General features: G+C 40.6%; 1 protein-coding gene across 1 annotated transcript in view; it reads right to left on the bottom strand.

The window, feature by feature from the left end:
• Positions 1 to 16,185, bottom strand: part of FRMD4B (FERM domain containing 4B) — a 170,940-nt gene that overhangs the window by 130,664 nt on the left and 24,091 nt on the right. The window contains exons 2-4 of the mRNA XM_054977130.1: positions 4,677 to 4,742; positions 3,924 to 4,018; positions 396 to 488 (exon numbers count right to left, since the gene is read on the bottom strand). Of these exons, the coding sequence (XP_054833105.1) occupies positions 396 to 488; positions 3,924 to 4,018; positions 4,677 to 4,742 (254 nt within the window). The remainder of the gene's footprint in view (positions 1 to 395; positions 489 to 3,923; positions 4,019 to 4,676; positions 4,743 to 16,185) is intronic.

Here is a 16,185-nt window from a genome sequence, read left to right as displayed (position 1 = left end):
CTGCCACAGAGCTCTTCTTTTGTTTATGCTGTAACAGATTAATTGGGATGCATAGCACTGCCTATTTTTCCTCAGTCTGCTTTAGTAATCTGCTTGTTCAGTGAATACATATACACCCAGAGCTATATTTCTAGCATTTTGAGTAATCAGGCCAAGGTTTAAATAAAGAATTATTACATGACAAAGCATGTTATGTTCGGAAGCGATAGGGATGTGTGAGTCTGCCCTTATAATATGCCATTACTCAAACATTCAGAGGAACAGCGTTTTACCTAGACCATATTTTTAACTCTTCAGTTATGAAAAAAATCCAATACCAATTTCTTACTTATGATTTCAAATTTCATATCATGAGTTTTTTCTACATTATAATTCTGTTTGTGGTCAATACTTACCTAACAGCAAAGTATAACGTTGCTGGACCTGGTTTCTTGGGCAAGTCATGATCCAGAACTCTATGATCTAACTGTAGCCAGATATTTTGGCCTCTAAGATGAATAAATACAGGGAAGAGAAGTTAACAGATTTAATAGAGAATTGAAAGATAATAGCTTTTCTACACTTCAAAATTCAAGCTAAAGAAACAAATCTCATTGCGCATGTCAGCTTGTCAATCACATTAGGGTTGGCCTCTTGAGGCTTTCAACTCAATCCTGTTAAAAATGTTGCTGAAGAATTCCTGTCCTTACTGGAATCCTCATAATGATCCTGAAAAGTGGATTATACCCAACTGACTCAACTCAGGGCAGAACTGCTGGAAGCAAGGAGTTAAAATAAATAAACAAATAAACAAATAAACAAATAAACAAATAAACAAATAAACAAATAAACAAATAAAATCCAGAATGCAGTAGTGGCTGGACTAGGATCTGGGAAACCTAGGTTTGGAAAGCAACTCTGCCATGGAAGCTCATTGGGTGATTTGGATGACCTTGAGGGAGTCACTTTTTCTCAGCCTAACCTACCTCACTTATTGTTGTGAGGATAAAATAGAGGAGACAATGATGTCGTAGGTCATGTGGGGTTCCCACTGGGGAGAAAAGAGTGGTATAAACAAATAAAATGCCTCCATTGGAAAGTGGTCGTTGAGTGCTAGGTGAAAGCAGGCAGGTGAGCATTTTGAGACATACCGAGACAAAATCCAGACCTAATGTTTAAAGGTTGGGATGTTGGCTGTTCGGCGACACAGCAAAATGATTGTATGATTGCTTGTCACCCTTTGTAAGGCAACCATTTTTTTTTAGGTGAGTATAAAGTGAGGCAGAATAATAACTCCATTAGAGTTCAACACAGATACTTCATAAAATGACATTCCATGCATTCTTTTTGAATGAATTCCATAGAGAAGTAAATCAAATCCAATAGGAGCAAACAAAGCCTACATTTCTAAGCAAAGCTTTCAAATGTGAAGCTAGCATTATTGACCTAATAAGTGTTATTTTATTATGGATTATAGGGAATATATGAGAGCATCTGTGCAGAGGGAAAATGCCAGCAGTCAGAAAACATTCCTTACTGCAGAATCAAAATTCATTATTAACCAGCAGGTCACGGACTTAATAGAATCTGTGTTACAAAGGCCTTGCCAGAAGCACAGTTTGCCTTGTGGGTTTAACAGGAGAGAAAGAAACCAGGTGCTGATAATATGAGAGCAAACTTGGGAAAGAGTTCTAAGAGAAAAGGCTTGACTGCCCTCTGGAGGTTGGAAACTCATATTCCAAAACATTACCCAACAGAGAACTTACATTAAGTGCTTCCAGAATTTCTCCAAAGTTTTAAAAACTGCTTTGTATCAGAGGACACCACAGCCCAAGAAATATTTTTGTCAACACGCGGTCATGTGGAAATGCTCCAAGAAAGGAGGTGGGGGGAGGTTCAATGTGAAAAACAGAATGTGTAAATAGAAACCAAAGGGGTTTATAAAAAGAAAGTATTTTCCATTTGTGGAATAGGCAAAGACTGAAAGAAAAAACAAACAAGCAAAGAGAACCAATTTTCCAGGAGGGTTTCCCCAGGTGGGAACAGATCTTCCAAAAATATACTAATGACAACACAAATCTTCAGAGAGAGTTTCACAAAGATAATAACAGAGAACCAGTGTGGCATAGCTGTTGAGAATGTCAGACTAGGATCTGGGAGACATGGGTTCGAGTCCTCACTCTGCCGTGCAAGTTTGCTGAATCAGTCAGGCACTTTCAGCCTAACTTACTTCTCAAGGTTATTATGAGGGGAAAATGGAAGGCAGAACATTGTAAGCCACTCGGAGTTCCCATTGGTGAGAAAGTTGAGAAATAAACAAACAAACAAATAAATAAATAAAATGATAACATCTGACTAAGAAAACATATACATCTATGGACTGGGCCAACATCAGCAGATCCTGAGGTGAGGCAGCTGCTGCCAGGGCGCAGAGCTTCTGACAGGGCCCACTACCACTGATCATGTGCCTCCCCAGCTGCCCGTCCACTCTTCCCCTACATGCTTGCTTCCAGAAGAATGCACTGCCCAGCATTGTCAGGGAATGGGCCTGTGGGTGCTGCAGGTACCTGTGAATGCAAGTGTGATGGGGTGGAGAAGAATGCACAGGAATGTGGGTCAGTGGGTGGGAAGGCAGGCATGAGGGGGAAGCTGGTGGTAGCAGAGGACAAGAGGGGCCCTGGGCCTTCTCTGCCCAGGGCAGCTATTGTGTATGTCTGACGGTATTTTGCATTTGTGTTGAGTTGGGGTTGTTTGGACCTTCTCTTGTTTGGACCTTCCTATAGTTTTGGAGGTGACTGAGGGAGGTAGAGTTTCAGTCTTCTTCTTGGTTGTGTTCTGAGTAAATATAGCAGTTATGCTTAAAATCTGCTGAACTTCAGTTCTTCCACTAGCAGCCACAGCAGCCACCAAAATCTGGAACTGACCTTGCCTGTGTAACAAAATCCTGATAACTGTAATTTTTGGAGGGGGATTGGTCTTCTTTCCCTACCTACAGCTTCTTTGCTCCTAACTGCCCCAAGCTACTTCCCCACCATAGTCTTCCGAACTTGTGTATGAAGAATGGTAAAACTGCATGTGGAATCCTACGGGGAGGGGACTGGCCCAGGGGCAACTTGGCATGGAGAAGAAGTGAGCTTATCCCATGCTGCCACCATTCCTCATTCTCTTTTTTTAACATGCTTTTGGGGGGAAACCATAATTCTCCACTTGTACAATCTGCACCTGAAGACAGGTGCATTTTATAGTTATGTGAATGTAATCCTGTGGGTGGGTGAAGTGTTACTCCGTAATTCCAATGACATACCACAGATTGAGGGAAAAGATGGGTTGAGAGAGTTACAAGTGATTCTCTTCTGTGATAATTACCCTGTGTTTATCATACAGGACCTGGCATATGTGTCTCTTGAGCTGGAGGCCTCAGGTAGAGTAGGATTATGTTTTTCAACACATGACTCAGTGAGCGGCCCAATGAAGTAAGGAAATACAGACTGGTCTGTAGTCATTGCTTAATTCCTGACAAGACCCAGAAGTCAGTTGGGAGAATTAAACAGATACAGAGCCAAGCTACAAGTGAAACCTGACACAGGTTGGACACTTGTCAGCTTCCCTCAAGTTTTGATGGGAAATGTAGGCATCCTGGTCTTGCAGCTGTAATGGATAGCCAAGCTGTAAAACCAGGATGCCTTCATTGAGGGAACTGACAAGTGTCCAACCTGTGTCAGGCGTCACTTGTAGCTTGGCTCACAGACACAACAAAGGTACAGCCAAATGAAAAGTTTTCACTTTTTCACATGGGTTTTCACTGTGTGGAATGCTGTCTCATTATTATCTAAGGCTATATTATAACTGAAGCCATTCAAAAATAATTTGAAAATAAGCCAGTATCTTGTTTTGGCTGCAGTGCAATTCAAAACAAGTAAAAAAACACTCCTGCAGATACTTACGTATCATCTATGAATGTTATCCCAAAATATTCCTTTTCTTTGAGGTTGAAATGTGAAGCCACCAGATCCAACAATTCTCGGGACAAAAGTTTGGGCTATTAAAAAGAATTATATTGATTACATGACAGTCTAAGCCTTCCTCCTTTGAGTAAATAATTTCCACATGGTACTATGATCCAGATGTTATAGTGGCTGCAGAGGGATGTTTTGTTTTTGAGTTTATCCTAATGGTTATGGGGTTCCCTGGGCAAACTGACAATTTGAATTTTCAGCCCCAAATCTCTCCCCTCTGAAGCTCAGGACTCTGTAATTTAAGCTAATTGTATCATAAAAAGCAATCCTTTCTGACTCCAGGAACATTGATTCCTGGAGCTTCGGGATCTGTGGAAACTAATTCCAAGTGGGTCAGGGCACTACACAGATAAAATAATGAAAAAGGCCTCTTTCCCCTCTTTTGTTGCTAAAGAAGACAGAAGAGAGAACTAGTTTTTAAAACTGTTCACTTAAAATTACTCCAAACACTACGGCATTTAGCTCTGAGGGCTAGAGTGTAATAAAGGACTATTTCTTTGTCAGCCGTGCAAATACATCCACACAAGCTGTGTTTAGGGTGTATTCATTGCCCCTAGCCAACACGAATGCATCCTGTAATAGTAAACTGTCACCAACCAAATCCATCTTTCTGGCAAAGGAGTGTTTCACAATACCCCTGCTCCCAGAAACTGGATATACACTTTCCCTTGTGGGCCTTACCTGAACCAGCAGCTCTAACTTCCTGTCATCCAGCAGCTGTACCTGGCAGTATCTCCCTTCTGTCATCTGCAAAGGATGAGACACATAGCAGTGACATGAGCACAGACCCTTAGTATTTCAAATACCCGGAGCAAGCAGCTCAGGCACAGAATCCTACTAAATGTTCTAAGCTGGGATGCAACCAAAGCAAATTTATTTGATTATCATTATACCATTTATAATTTTTAAATATATACAACAGTGCCATCCTAAGCATTTACATACATCTAAGCCCTCTGACTTGGAGGGGTATAACTCTGGCTCAGATTGCATTGTAAGTGACTTAATAGTACAGTCCCATGCAGAGTTATTTCCAGTTTAAACTCTTTGATTTCAACAGGCTTCGCCTGGAGTAACTACTTATAGACACTGCACTGTTAATTAAGAGATCTCTGATTCTTTTTTATGGAAAAAGTATTCTTGACTGGGGTATTTGTGCTTCTTTATGTGGAAATAATTAAACAAATATCTGAAAAAGCAGAACACGTAAGAAGATTATGCCTGAAAAACTACCTGGGAGGTAATTCAATGAGATTGGCCTCCAAGTAATAATACCTTTAACCTGATCACTCCCATAGCATTTCTTACTGCAACAACCCTAATAATTTTTTCCTGGTTGGATCTCAAGATCTGTGAATTTTGCTCTCAAATGGGATATTTCCTGCCTTCCTCAACTACTGCATTGCAGCTGATGCCTGACTATAATTTCCAGTGGAGGATGTGTAAAATGTAATGTATAGTTAGGACCTCTTGCAGGGTAGGAAACTCTCAGGAAATCATGTGAGGTGCACTATGGAAGGGTGCATCTTAAGTAAGAAATCTGCATAACTGCAGATCCTCCCCCTCCCTCGTCCAAGCAGTTGTCCCTTCCATTCATGAGATGGCACCTTGGCTCCAATTCCAGGCCCACAAATGTTAATTGGTTTATACTACTGAACAAACATTTTTAAGATGTAGGGTGGTACCATTACTGAGACAGAGCATATGTAGAAGGTCTCAGATTCAGATCAGGGTGTTCAGCAAGACCTTTCTCTTCCTGCAAACCTGGAGAATCACCTCAGTTCAAGCAGACAATACTTAACTAGATGGGGCAAGAATCTGCCTCAGTACAAGGCAGCTTGTTATGTTTACAGGGAACACCTTTCTTTTTTTAATTAAAAAACATACAACAAGAGGCAAACCTTTCTTAATACTCTAGTGAAGTGGATTTGAGTCCACAGTTTGGTTGGCAGATGCAGCAGAACAAAATATTTAAGATCTTCATTTAGAGGGCTAGAACCATTAGGTAACCAACAGAATTTATCTTGTCAATTTTCATTTGGTGGCCACTTTGTGAGCTGATAGAAACAGATGTGCTACCTGTTATGGTGGATTTCTGAGGAAGTCCTGAAGAGGAACTTCGCAAGTTTACCTCACCCTCACCCCCATCTATGTCATATTCATCCTCCAGTGCAGAACCAGAGTCAAGCTAGAAGTGACGCCTGACACAGGTTGGACACTTGTCAGCTTCCCTCAAGTTTTGATGGGAAGTGTAGGCATCCTGGTCTTGCAGCTGTAATGGAGAGCCAAGCTGTAAAACCAGGACACCTACATTTCCCATCAAAACTTGAGGGAAGCTGACAAGTGTCCAACCTGTGTAAGATGTCACTTGTAGCTTGGCTCCCAGTTGGATGGGTGGTTGCACTTTTTAAAAATCAAACTACAACAAAATACAAAATAGAACAAAGGCAAATAAATGATTTGCATATGGAAAATCTGAGTTTCAGGCACTACAAAAATAAATTAAAAGATGATTGCAATAGGACTATCAGGAAAGGTGAAAAAGCATAATTCTGGACTATGCAAATTTTATTCCTTTCTGTAAGCTCATACTTCTTTGGAGAAGAACTTGCAGGATATATATGTCATTTGTCCCCAGGAGATGTATCCTCTTAGCTTGCTGTTAGAGGCAATATTTTTAGACCCCGCAGTGTCATCAAGTCATACAGTAAACATATTTAGATTCTGTATAAACAGGAAGCCTCAAGGAAAAAAATAAACTTAATTGAGGAAATAAAAAAGCAGAGACAAACCTGCATGCCTAAATACAGAACAGCTTTGTAGCAAGCAGGTCTTTAGAGTCGGAACATAAGTCTAAACCCGATTCATCCTCTGCCTGGAACTGTGATTTTATTTTCTACTTATAGAAAGAAACCCAGTTGGTTTGGCAAGCTGTACCTGTCACCCTTTCTTTTATGACAGGTTTTTATTTTAATGCACCCAAAGAGACTGTGTTTCTAAAAAAGGTTACCCTCAAGATATATTTAGAAAGAGGGAACAATTAGAGCAATATATAATTTCAGAATATAACTGTCCATTGCTTGGTTAGCATCCACAATAATAATTTTCACTCATTTCACTCATCTGTATACACTTCTGCTTGCTCCCAGAGATGCGACCATCTCTGTATTCATTGTAGACTTCCTTTCTCCCATTTGTGGAATGATGCACATACACAGTATACACTTGTCCAGTAATGCCTTCAGAATTTTTAGAAACTGAGGGGAAGCTTCTCTTGTGAATGCTTACCACAGGCATTACCTCTTGGTGCAACAAGATTTTTTTTAGGTGTTCCAGAACATGCTGAGTTATGACTTCAAATGTGTGTTGAAACATTCATAACATTAGAATCAATGCCAAAACACCAACGGAGTCAACTAAAGATAGCTTTCCATGTTTCATCCCTCAAAAACACAACCAGCTCTTTAAACCCTAACTAGCTCTTTAATCCCTAACAGTACCAAGAAAAGAAAAGAACTTCCATCCCTAGCTCCATCTCTAGTCATCAACCCTGCACCTTAAGAACATAGATTCAGTATTCTACTTGCTGCCTAGTTCCCCAGTAAGAACCCTTTCTGAGTTGACAGAGGTGCTCTAAAATGTGGTACTGGAAACATCTAAATTTATTCTTTTGGTTGACTTGCTCCTTGTCGGGGCTGGCCCAGGACTTTACAACTTCTTTGGCTGCCCTGGGCCTTTCTCAAATCATGATAGGATCAACACATGAAAGAGGCCACACTTTCGGCTTAATCTTTTGAAATGCGCCTTTGAGGGCAGGTCTTTTTTCTGTATTCGAGATTTGTCCTGAAGCATGGTTTGACCATTATCTGTTTAAGACTATGAATATGGCCCTGACATCCTGCAAAAGCTGAGGGATCTGTTAAAATGGTTCCACCTACAGAAGCTCATAATAAATCCTTTTGGATTCCAAAATGCTCGTGGGTGTGCATGTGTGTAGAATTCCAAACACATTCTCTGTTGAGACTGCGATGGGAATTTGGAATGTGACGCTCCTTGAAGCCATTGACAAAATTAGTCATCATTGATCTCTCCCGCCCATGGGGCAGAAGCCAGCCCTGTGGTTTACTACAGAACTGAGTGACCTAAAGAGGGCTGGAAGATGTCTAGAAAGACACTGGCAGAAATCTATGCTGAATCTGATACAGTATGTTATAGATCCCATTGGAAGACCTGTGAAGCAGAGGTGATAGCAGCAAAGATATGTTACCTCTGTAATTACTGCATCACTTGGTTCACAAACAACCTAGTTGTTTAAGGTATCTTGACATTGTCTGACTTGTAAATCTGAAGTTTTACTGGCTCAAGAATGGTCAATTAGCTGTGACAGCTTTGCAAAGTTTTAACTGACAAAACAACATAAAAAGGTGAGGCCAAATAAATGCTTAATACACCATCCAGTCCACTAATGGACCATTTTGACCCAGTTACAGTGATGGATATGGACACGATCCTGGCATTTGTGAAAGCCACTACTTGTGCACAGGATCCTTGCTCATCCTGGCTCCTAAAATATTGTGAAGACCACCTAAATGAGCCCTTGTTGTCTATCATAAACCTGTCTCTAACTCAAGGTGCCCTTCCTCAGCCATTCAAAGACTTGCCCACTACTTTAAAAAAATCCCTAAACAAAAATGATATGGCTAATTAACACCCAGTCTCTAACAGTTTGTATCTGTTTGCAGAATAAAAAGCCAATAAGCCACTTATATTACTCTTAGCACACAGAGATGAAGTCATAAATTTTCAGCTGCTTTGTACACTTGGCCTTTTGGCTAAGGTCAAGTGTAGTATCATATCACCCAGTCTCTAATCTGCCCTTTCTAGATAAAGTGGTTGAGAGAGCAGTAGCAGTTCAAGTCCAGGTCTTGGATAATTCTGGTGCTCTGGACATTCTTCAGTCTGGTGTCAGACAGGACTATGGAATGGAGAGAGCTCTATGGGCTTTAATGGTTGACCTCTGTCTGAAAGGCCATGCTTCTTTGTTTGGAATGTGTTTGGAAAGGCCATGCTTCTTTGTTGCTCCACCTGGATCTATCTGCAGCCTTTGACACAGTAGAGCATGCCATCCTGTTGAGGCATTTAGGTATCCAGGGATGTGCCTTGGACTGGCTGAAGTCATTCCTCATGGAACAAACTCAAAGGGTTGCTATTGGTGTCAAGCTATTTTCAATGTGGGGATTGTCTTGCGGGGTTCCACAGGGTACAATCTTATCCCTTATGATATTCAGTCTTAGCATAAAGCCTTTACGAGAAATTATTCATAGCTATGAAGTTGGATGTCATCAATAGGCAGATGACAATCAGCTCTATCTTGCTCCACCCAAAACCCCTTGTGATGCAGCAGAAATCTAGAGTCACTACCTGACATCTGTGGTCAAATGACTGAAAGCAAACAAAACTAAACCCAGACAAGATGGAAGTAATTCTTGCTGGGAAGGCAAGAATCTTGAAGGACGTTTTGCTCCCTGCTTTTAGCAGGGTTCAGTTGACCCATCCAGACTTGGTTAAGAGCCTAGGGGCTACACTGGATCCAGAGCTGCTGCTAGAGAAACAAGTTAATGATCAGTCTAGCCCACAAGTTGGCCTCCTACCCTGACATGGCCGATGTGGCCACTAGACTTCTGAAATAGGTCTCCCTTCAAAATCAACTTGGGAGGCTACAATTGGTGCAGAATGCTACAGTTCAATTATCACCAGGAGTTAGGTGGAGAATGCATATAACTCTCATTCTGCAGTCTCTCCACTGGCTGCCCATCAGTTACGGGGTTCTGTTCAAGGTTTTGACTCACACGTACAAAGCCTTTCATGGTCTTGGTCTCTTATATCTGCAGGACTACCCATCTCCATGTATGTTCTACTACAGCAGCTTTGCTCATCTGAACAGGGCCTTCTGCAGGTGTCACCCTGCAAATCGGCAAAATCAACAGCTGTATGTACACACACATTCTCTGTGGTGGCCCTCACCTTATGGAATGGCATTTTTGTAGATGTCAGCAAAGCTCCTACTTTCCTGGCTTTCTGCAAACTATGCAAAACTGAATTACTCAAGGATTTTTTACACAGGTAATTAAGGCTGTGCTGTAAGGAAATGGTTCAGAGACATGCTTTGGTAAAGGGACAGAGACTATATATTATACTACTGCGTACTGTCTGTTGCTGTAAGTATTAAATGACAGGCAAACTACTGGACAATTTGCATATCATTTAATATGTCATGTTACGTTGCTTATGTTTTGTTCCTGCATTGTTTTTCAGCTCTAAATTATATGTTCTGCTTGTTTTTTCAGATTTGAAATCCATACCCTATTGTGCTGTTTACTGAATGTCCCAGGTGTTGATTGTATTGACTTGCACTGTGTAATCACAAAGGCGGACTATAAATAATATAAATAAAAATAAGCCAAAAATTAGGAAATAAGGCAACAGGGGGTTTTGGCAGGAGGAGGAGGGAAGGTCACATTAATGCTAATATGCTTTCCTACCACATTTGAATCATGGCAATATCTGTGTAATTTCTCTTGTTTCTGATATGTTTCATTTCACGGTCAAACCAGGTGAGACGCCAAAGAACTGTAAACAGATAGCTCCGCCACTTTTGAAATGCTAATAGAAGATGCATTGGCCCTGATTCAAACAGGAGCTGCAATGGGAGAGGGGGATTTAAGTCTTCCCCTCCTTGTGATTTCATCAACTGAAACCAGCCCTCCCGCTTCTATGCCATCATTAGCCCTCAAAGTGAAGAATACAGGCAGAAGAAAGCTGTTAGAATTGTACCATCACTGGGAAGATCTGATTACAGATCCCTAGTTAGCTTCTGTTCATGCTACCCTCTCATAAAGACATTAAAACCTCTTTTGCTCAATTAAAGTTTTTCTTGATGGTGGGGCTGACCGAGGGGATTCAGCATGCAGTCTCATTGCCAATTTCTGGGGGGTTGTGCAAGGCCTTAATCTTTCAGAGGCCACATTAGCACTTCATTAGCAACCATGAATCTCTGGTGAAAGGGGGTATAGAAAAATACTTAAATAAATGCTTCTCCCAGCATCTTTCTAGTTTGACCCCCAAGAGTTATCTTTTCTTATACTGATGATGGACAAAAAAAAGTAATTGTGGGATTCACCACCAGAGGACATAGTAATGGACATGAGCATAGATGGCTTTAAAAGGGGATTAGACAGACTCATGTAGGCCAAGTCCATCAGTAACTGACTACTAGCCATGATGACTATGGGAAACCATATTTAGACCTCTAATATTAGTGCTTGGAGGCAACAGCAAGGGAAGGCCATAAACTCTATGTCTGAACATAAGCGCTCTGCTGAATCAGAGCAGTGGTCCATCTAGCTCAGCATCCTGTTCCACACAATGGCCAACCAGTTGCCTTAGAGGTCTAACAAACAGGGCCTAGAGGACAAGGTCTTCCCTGTTTGCTGGCCCTCCAAGGAAACTGGGTAGGCATTGTGCAAAGCACGATTCTCGAGTAGATGGACCATTGGTCTGACCTAGCAGGGCGTTCATGTTGTTATCTTTTCACAGTAGAATTTTATGGAATATTGAGAAGCAAGGAAGGCATAACGGCTGAGCTTACTATCCAATAAAACCAAAGCACCCTGCAAGAATGAGGATCTTGTAAAAAGTTAATTACTACAAGCAACTTGATAGGGCAAGACTTCAGAGCAATTTTCTAGCAGTTTATCTAGATGTTCCAACATCACTGAAAAAAATCAAGTTAAATGTATATCTTGTACCTTAGTTCAGATAATGTGCTGTTTCCCTTTTAAAAACATCTAAGAGACATGGCACAGACTAGCCCGATCCCGTCAGCTCTCTGAAGCTGAGTAGGGTTGGCACTGGTTAGTACTTGGATGGGAAACCACCAAGGAAGACCAGGGTTGTTATGCAAAGGCAGGCAAAGGCAAATATCTCTGTTAGTCTCATCTTAAAAACCCCAGTAGGGGTCACCATAAGTCAACTGTGACTTGATACTACTTTACACACACACACACACACACACACACACACACAGAAGAGAAATCTCCCCATTTCTCTAGCTACTGTATTAAACCATTTAAGCTTCTTGTGGAAAGTCTCTCCGATTTAAGAGCTGTTTATCTCATATCAGAGTAATCCCATTACCGGATAAACGGATGCAAACTGAAGTTAGTTCATTTTTAATTGAAAAGGAAGAGTGTCTGTGAAGAAGTATACTGTTTGTTGCAAAAACTGGTTTAAATTTTGATTTCTCACAAGAACAAATTCATATAACCAAGATCCTACTTGTAGGCAGGCAGTGACAAAAAAAAAGTAAAAGAGTATCTTCAGAGCCTATATTTTAATCAAAGGTTTCAGCAAGGATCTATCAGTTTGAGCCATAATCCAATAAAAAAAATTGTTCTCAGAAGAACCTAACTTGCTTGAACAACAGGGTGCTAATTCAAAAGATTTGCAAATCTGTCAACATCTGTCCTAAAACCGTTAATCATTTAAATCTGGACTTAAATGCAAACTAAGCTCTGAGTTCCAGTAGACTGAAGCATATAACTTCACAAATGCCAAATCCTATTCAACAGTAGAATTCCCAAACATACAAATGTCATTTTTTTCCCTTTGTAATTTCAATATTCTAGTATCATTAAACTGAGGCCCAAACCACATTTTACTATAACACATGGCCTGTCATCTCCACCAATCTCTGCAGTAGCAGTTTTAAAAGACCAGCAATATTATCTGTTTGCTCTTAGCCCTTGCTCCACTTCACTCTTTCAACCCAGTAGGGTTGCCAACCTCCAGGCATAGCCTGGCGATCCCCAGGAATTGCAACCGATCTCCAGATAACATAAATCAGTTTGCCTGGAGACAATGGCTGCATCAGTAGGTAGACACTATGACATTTTACTCTGCTGAGCTCTTGCCCCTCCTCAAGCCCCATCCTCCCCAGGGTCCACCTCCAAAATCTTCAGATATTTACCAACCAGGAGTTGGAAACCCAAAGATTACCACATGCTGGGTACTGGTCACCACACATGTCTGATAATGTGGATTTTCATGTGAGTAAGCCTCATAGGACTATACTATAACAAATTGAAACTGAACCCAGACAAAACTGAAGTGATGCTTGTTGGAAAGGCAGAGATCTTGAAGGGCATTGTACTCCCCATTTTCAATGGAGTTCGACTGACCCTTGCAGACTCGGTTAAGAGCCTAGGGGTTATACTGGATCCAGCACTACTACTAGAAAACAAGTCAAAGCATCTGCAAAAAATGCTTGCTATAGCCTGGAAGATGGCTTCTTACCTCAATACAGCCGACCTGGCCACTTGGCTATGGTAACATCAAGAAGACTTGACTATTGTAATGCACTATACATAGGTTCCCCATCTAAGTTAACTAGCAGGCTCCAGTTGGTGCAAAATGCTGCAGCCCAATTGTTAACAGAAGCAAGCAAGAACAGGAAATCACCCCCATTACCATGTTCTGTTCAAGACATTGGTTATCACATACAAAGCGCTCCAGAGTCTTGATCTGGCAACCGGATCACCTCCCTTCCTATGTTCCTCCAACTTTGCTCATCTGAACAGGGTCTCCTGCAGGTGCCAGCTACACATGGGTGAAATCAACAGCAGCCCGTAGATGGGTTTTCTTTGTGGAAGACTCTACCCTATGGAATGGCCTGCCTGAGGAGGTCAGGAGAGGCCCCACTTTCCTGGCTTTTCACAAATGATACAAAACTGAATTATTCAGAAAGACTTTTTACTTATATAGTAAGTATGTTGCCTTACGTATTATCTGTTGCTTTAAATATGTACCCCTATGAGCTACCTGTGCTTCATGCTGTCTAATGTCAGTCCTAGAATTGATTATGTTCTGTTTCAGCATTTCTTCAGTTCTGTATTGGATCCTTGCTAATGCAATGTCTTTGTAAACTTATATTTGCATTGTTTATGGAAATGTCCTTGATACTGTATGGAAATATCCTTGATAATGATTGTACTGATTTCATACTATGTAATCCGCCTTGAGTCTCAGTGAGAAAGGCAGACTATAAATAAATAAATAAATAAATAAATAAATAAATAAATAAATAAATAAATAAATAAATAACAGATGAATTTAGGAAGGCACGTTACGGACTATACCACTGTATATAGGACATATTGGCCGAATCCACACTACCTATTTGTTTCTGTGGCTTTTTCGCAATTGGCGCGCTATTCATACAGATACTCACACGCTTTCCCATTCTGCGTGTTCCCTGCCATCACCGCGCCACTATTGCACCTTCCCTCCAAACCACGTGATATTCGCGGAAATCCGTTTTCTTCGCTTTTTTTTTTAACAGTGCATAATGGTCAGTATACCGGTAAACCAACCATAGTGAGCAGCGGTTTCCGCGGGAAAAGAAACGGTCACCAGAGCCAATCAAAGATAAGGGGGAGGGTACATTGCCACTTCTCAAAATTCAGGATATCGGTATACCGGATAATTGACCCCTTTTTTTAAAAAAAGGGGAAGTGATGTGTGCCGTCAATTCTGACAGCAGAGGCCCACGGTAACACTTTACTCGGTGGCGTGTGGAGAACTGATTGTGCCATGAAGACGCACCAGAAGGGTGGATGTGAGGATGCACAGCCTGGTAGCGGAATAAAGGCCACGACAGCGCAAGATAAGCGGAAGATGAGTGAGTGTGGATTTGCCCATTATCTGTCTCCTGCATGTTCCCTGTTGTTTTATAGTGATGTTATATCATTTTATTCATTATCTCTATACTCTGAATCATACCTATTACCTAATATGCTATTCTTATTCAGATTTCTGTAATACTAGTCCTGGTGCATTGCTTATTTTTTGTTTCTTCATTTTGATTGTATTAGCTTATGCTGCATAATCTACTTTGAGTCTCATGAAAAAGGCAGACTAAAAATAAAGAATAAAGAAATAGAAATAAAGTCTAAAAATAAAGTATAAAGAAATAGAAATAAAGAACAAAAGAGTTTAGTACTCTTTCAATAGCTTCTAATGATGGCAGTCCTATGATCATTTACTGAGGAGAAGCCAATGAAGTTAGTGTAACTTTCTTTTAAATAACTATGAGTAAGGGAAGCTGGAAAAGGTATTTTTAGGTATGGCATGTCAATAATCTTTTATGGTCTCTTTACTATTTAGGGTTGCCAATTTCAATGGATAAGAATATCCTTCCCCATTAATAGAGGCTTAATGTGTGGAAATAGGAAGCTAAAGTTTTTTCAAGGCATGGAGGTAAATAACATCACCGGGTTAATAACATTACATTAAGCATCTATCAAAGGAAGAGGGAACTTTTCTGCAGGGCATTTGGCAATCCTACCACTATTCAACTACAAACTAAGGCATATGTAAACTAGGTGAAATCAATAAATGTAATTATGCCTAATTTTATTTTGGATTGTGACCTTTGTGGGCATTGCATGGATGTCATTAATAAAAGACAGAAAACAGAAGAGTCACTTTTAAATGCCCAAATTACTGAGTAAACCTGTGGCCAAACAAATTAGCTGTGCTGCGTGCATTCTCACATTCTTGATTGGGGACAGAGGTTGTACATCAGTCACTGATAGGCTAGGAGAAGCTACTATCACCTCTTGCAGCAGCAACATGCCATTTTAGGGACTTGTCATCTTTTTAAAAAAAGTTTATTACACTACCATCATTATTACAGAGGTAAGGGTAGGAATTTTTCCATTTAAATTTTAATGATAAAGATTTTTCCAGTGAAAAACAATGAATGGATGCTATTGCCAATACACTACTAAGCAAACCAATGCACTATCGGGCAAGCCTGGCAGTTTCAACATTGTAAATAATGTTTTTCATATGACTGTCTCTAGGAATAAATAAATGGGAATGGGAGAATAAAGCCATAAATACAAATAATAATTTAAACAGGGAATCAAGTCAATTAATTAATCTGATTGGTTTTGATTTTAATCTGCTTAACAAAAGCTAAAATTCTTTTCATATGCCTCCTCTCACATGGGCTGTTTTCACACGTCTTACTGGCCCCGCAAAATCGTGCAAAACTCCTGGAACGACAGTGTCTTCCGGGCGTGATTTCCCGTCATGACTCTGGTTTGTGGTTCGAATCATGCCACAA

Source organism: Eublepharis macularius, chromosome 4 (genome assembly GCF_028583425.1).
Source record: "Eublepharis macularius isolate TG4126 chromosome 4, MPM_Emac_v1.0, whole genome shotgun sequence".
In the NCBI taxonomy this organism is placed as follows: domain Eukaryota; kingdom Metazoa; phylum Chordata; class Lepidosauria; order Squamata; family Eublepharidae; genus Eublepharis; species Eublepharis macularius.
Note: the sequence above shows the minus strand (reverse complement) of the source record. Positions and strands in the feature narration are given on the sequence as shown.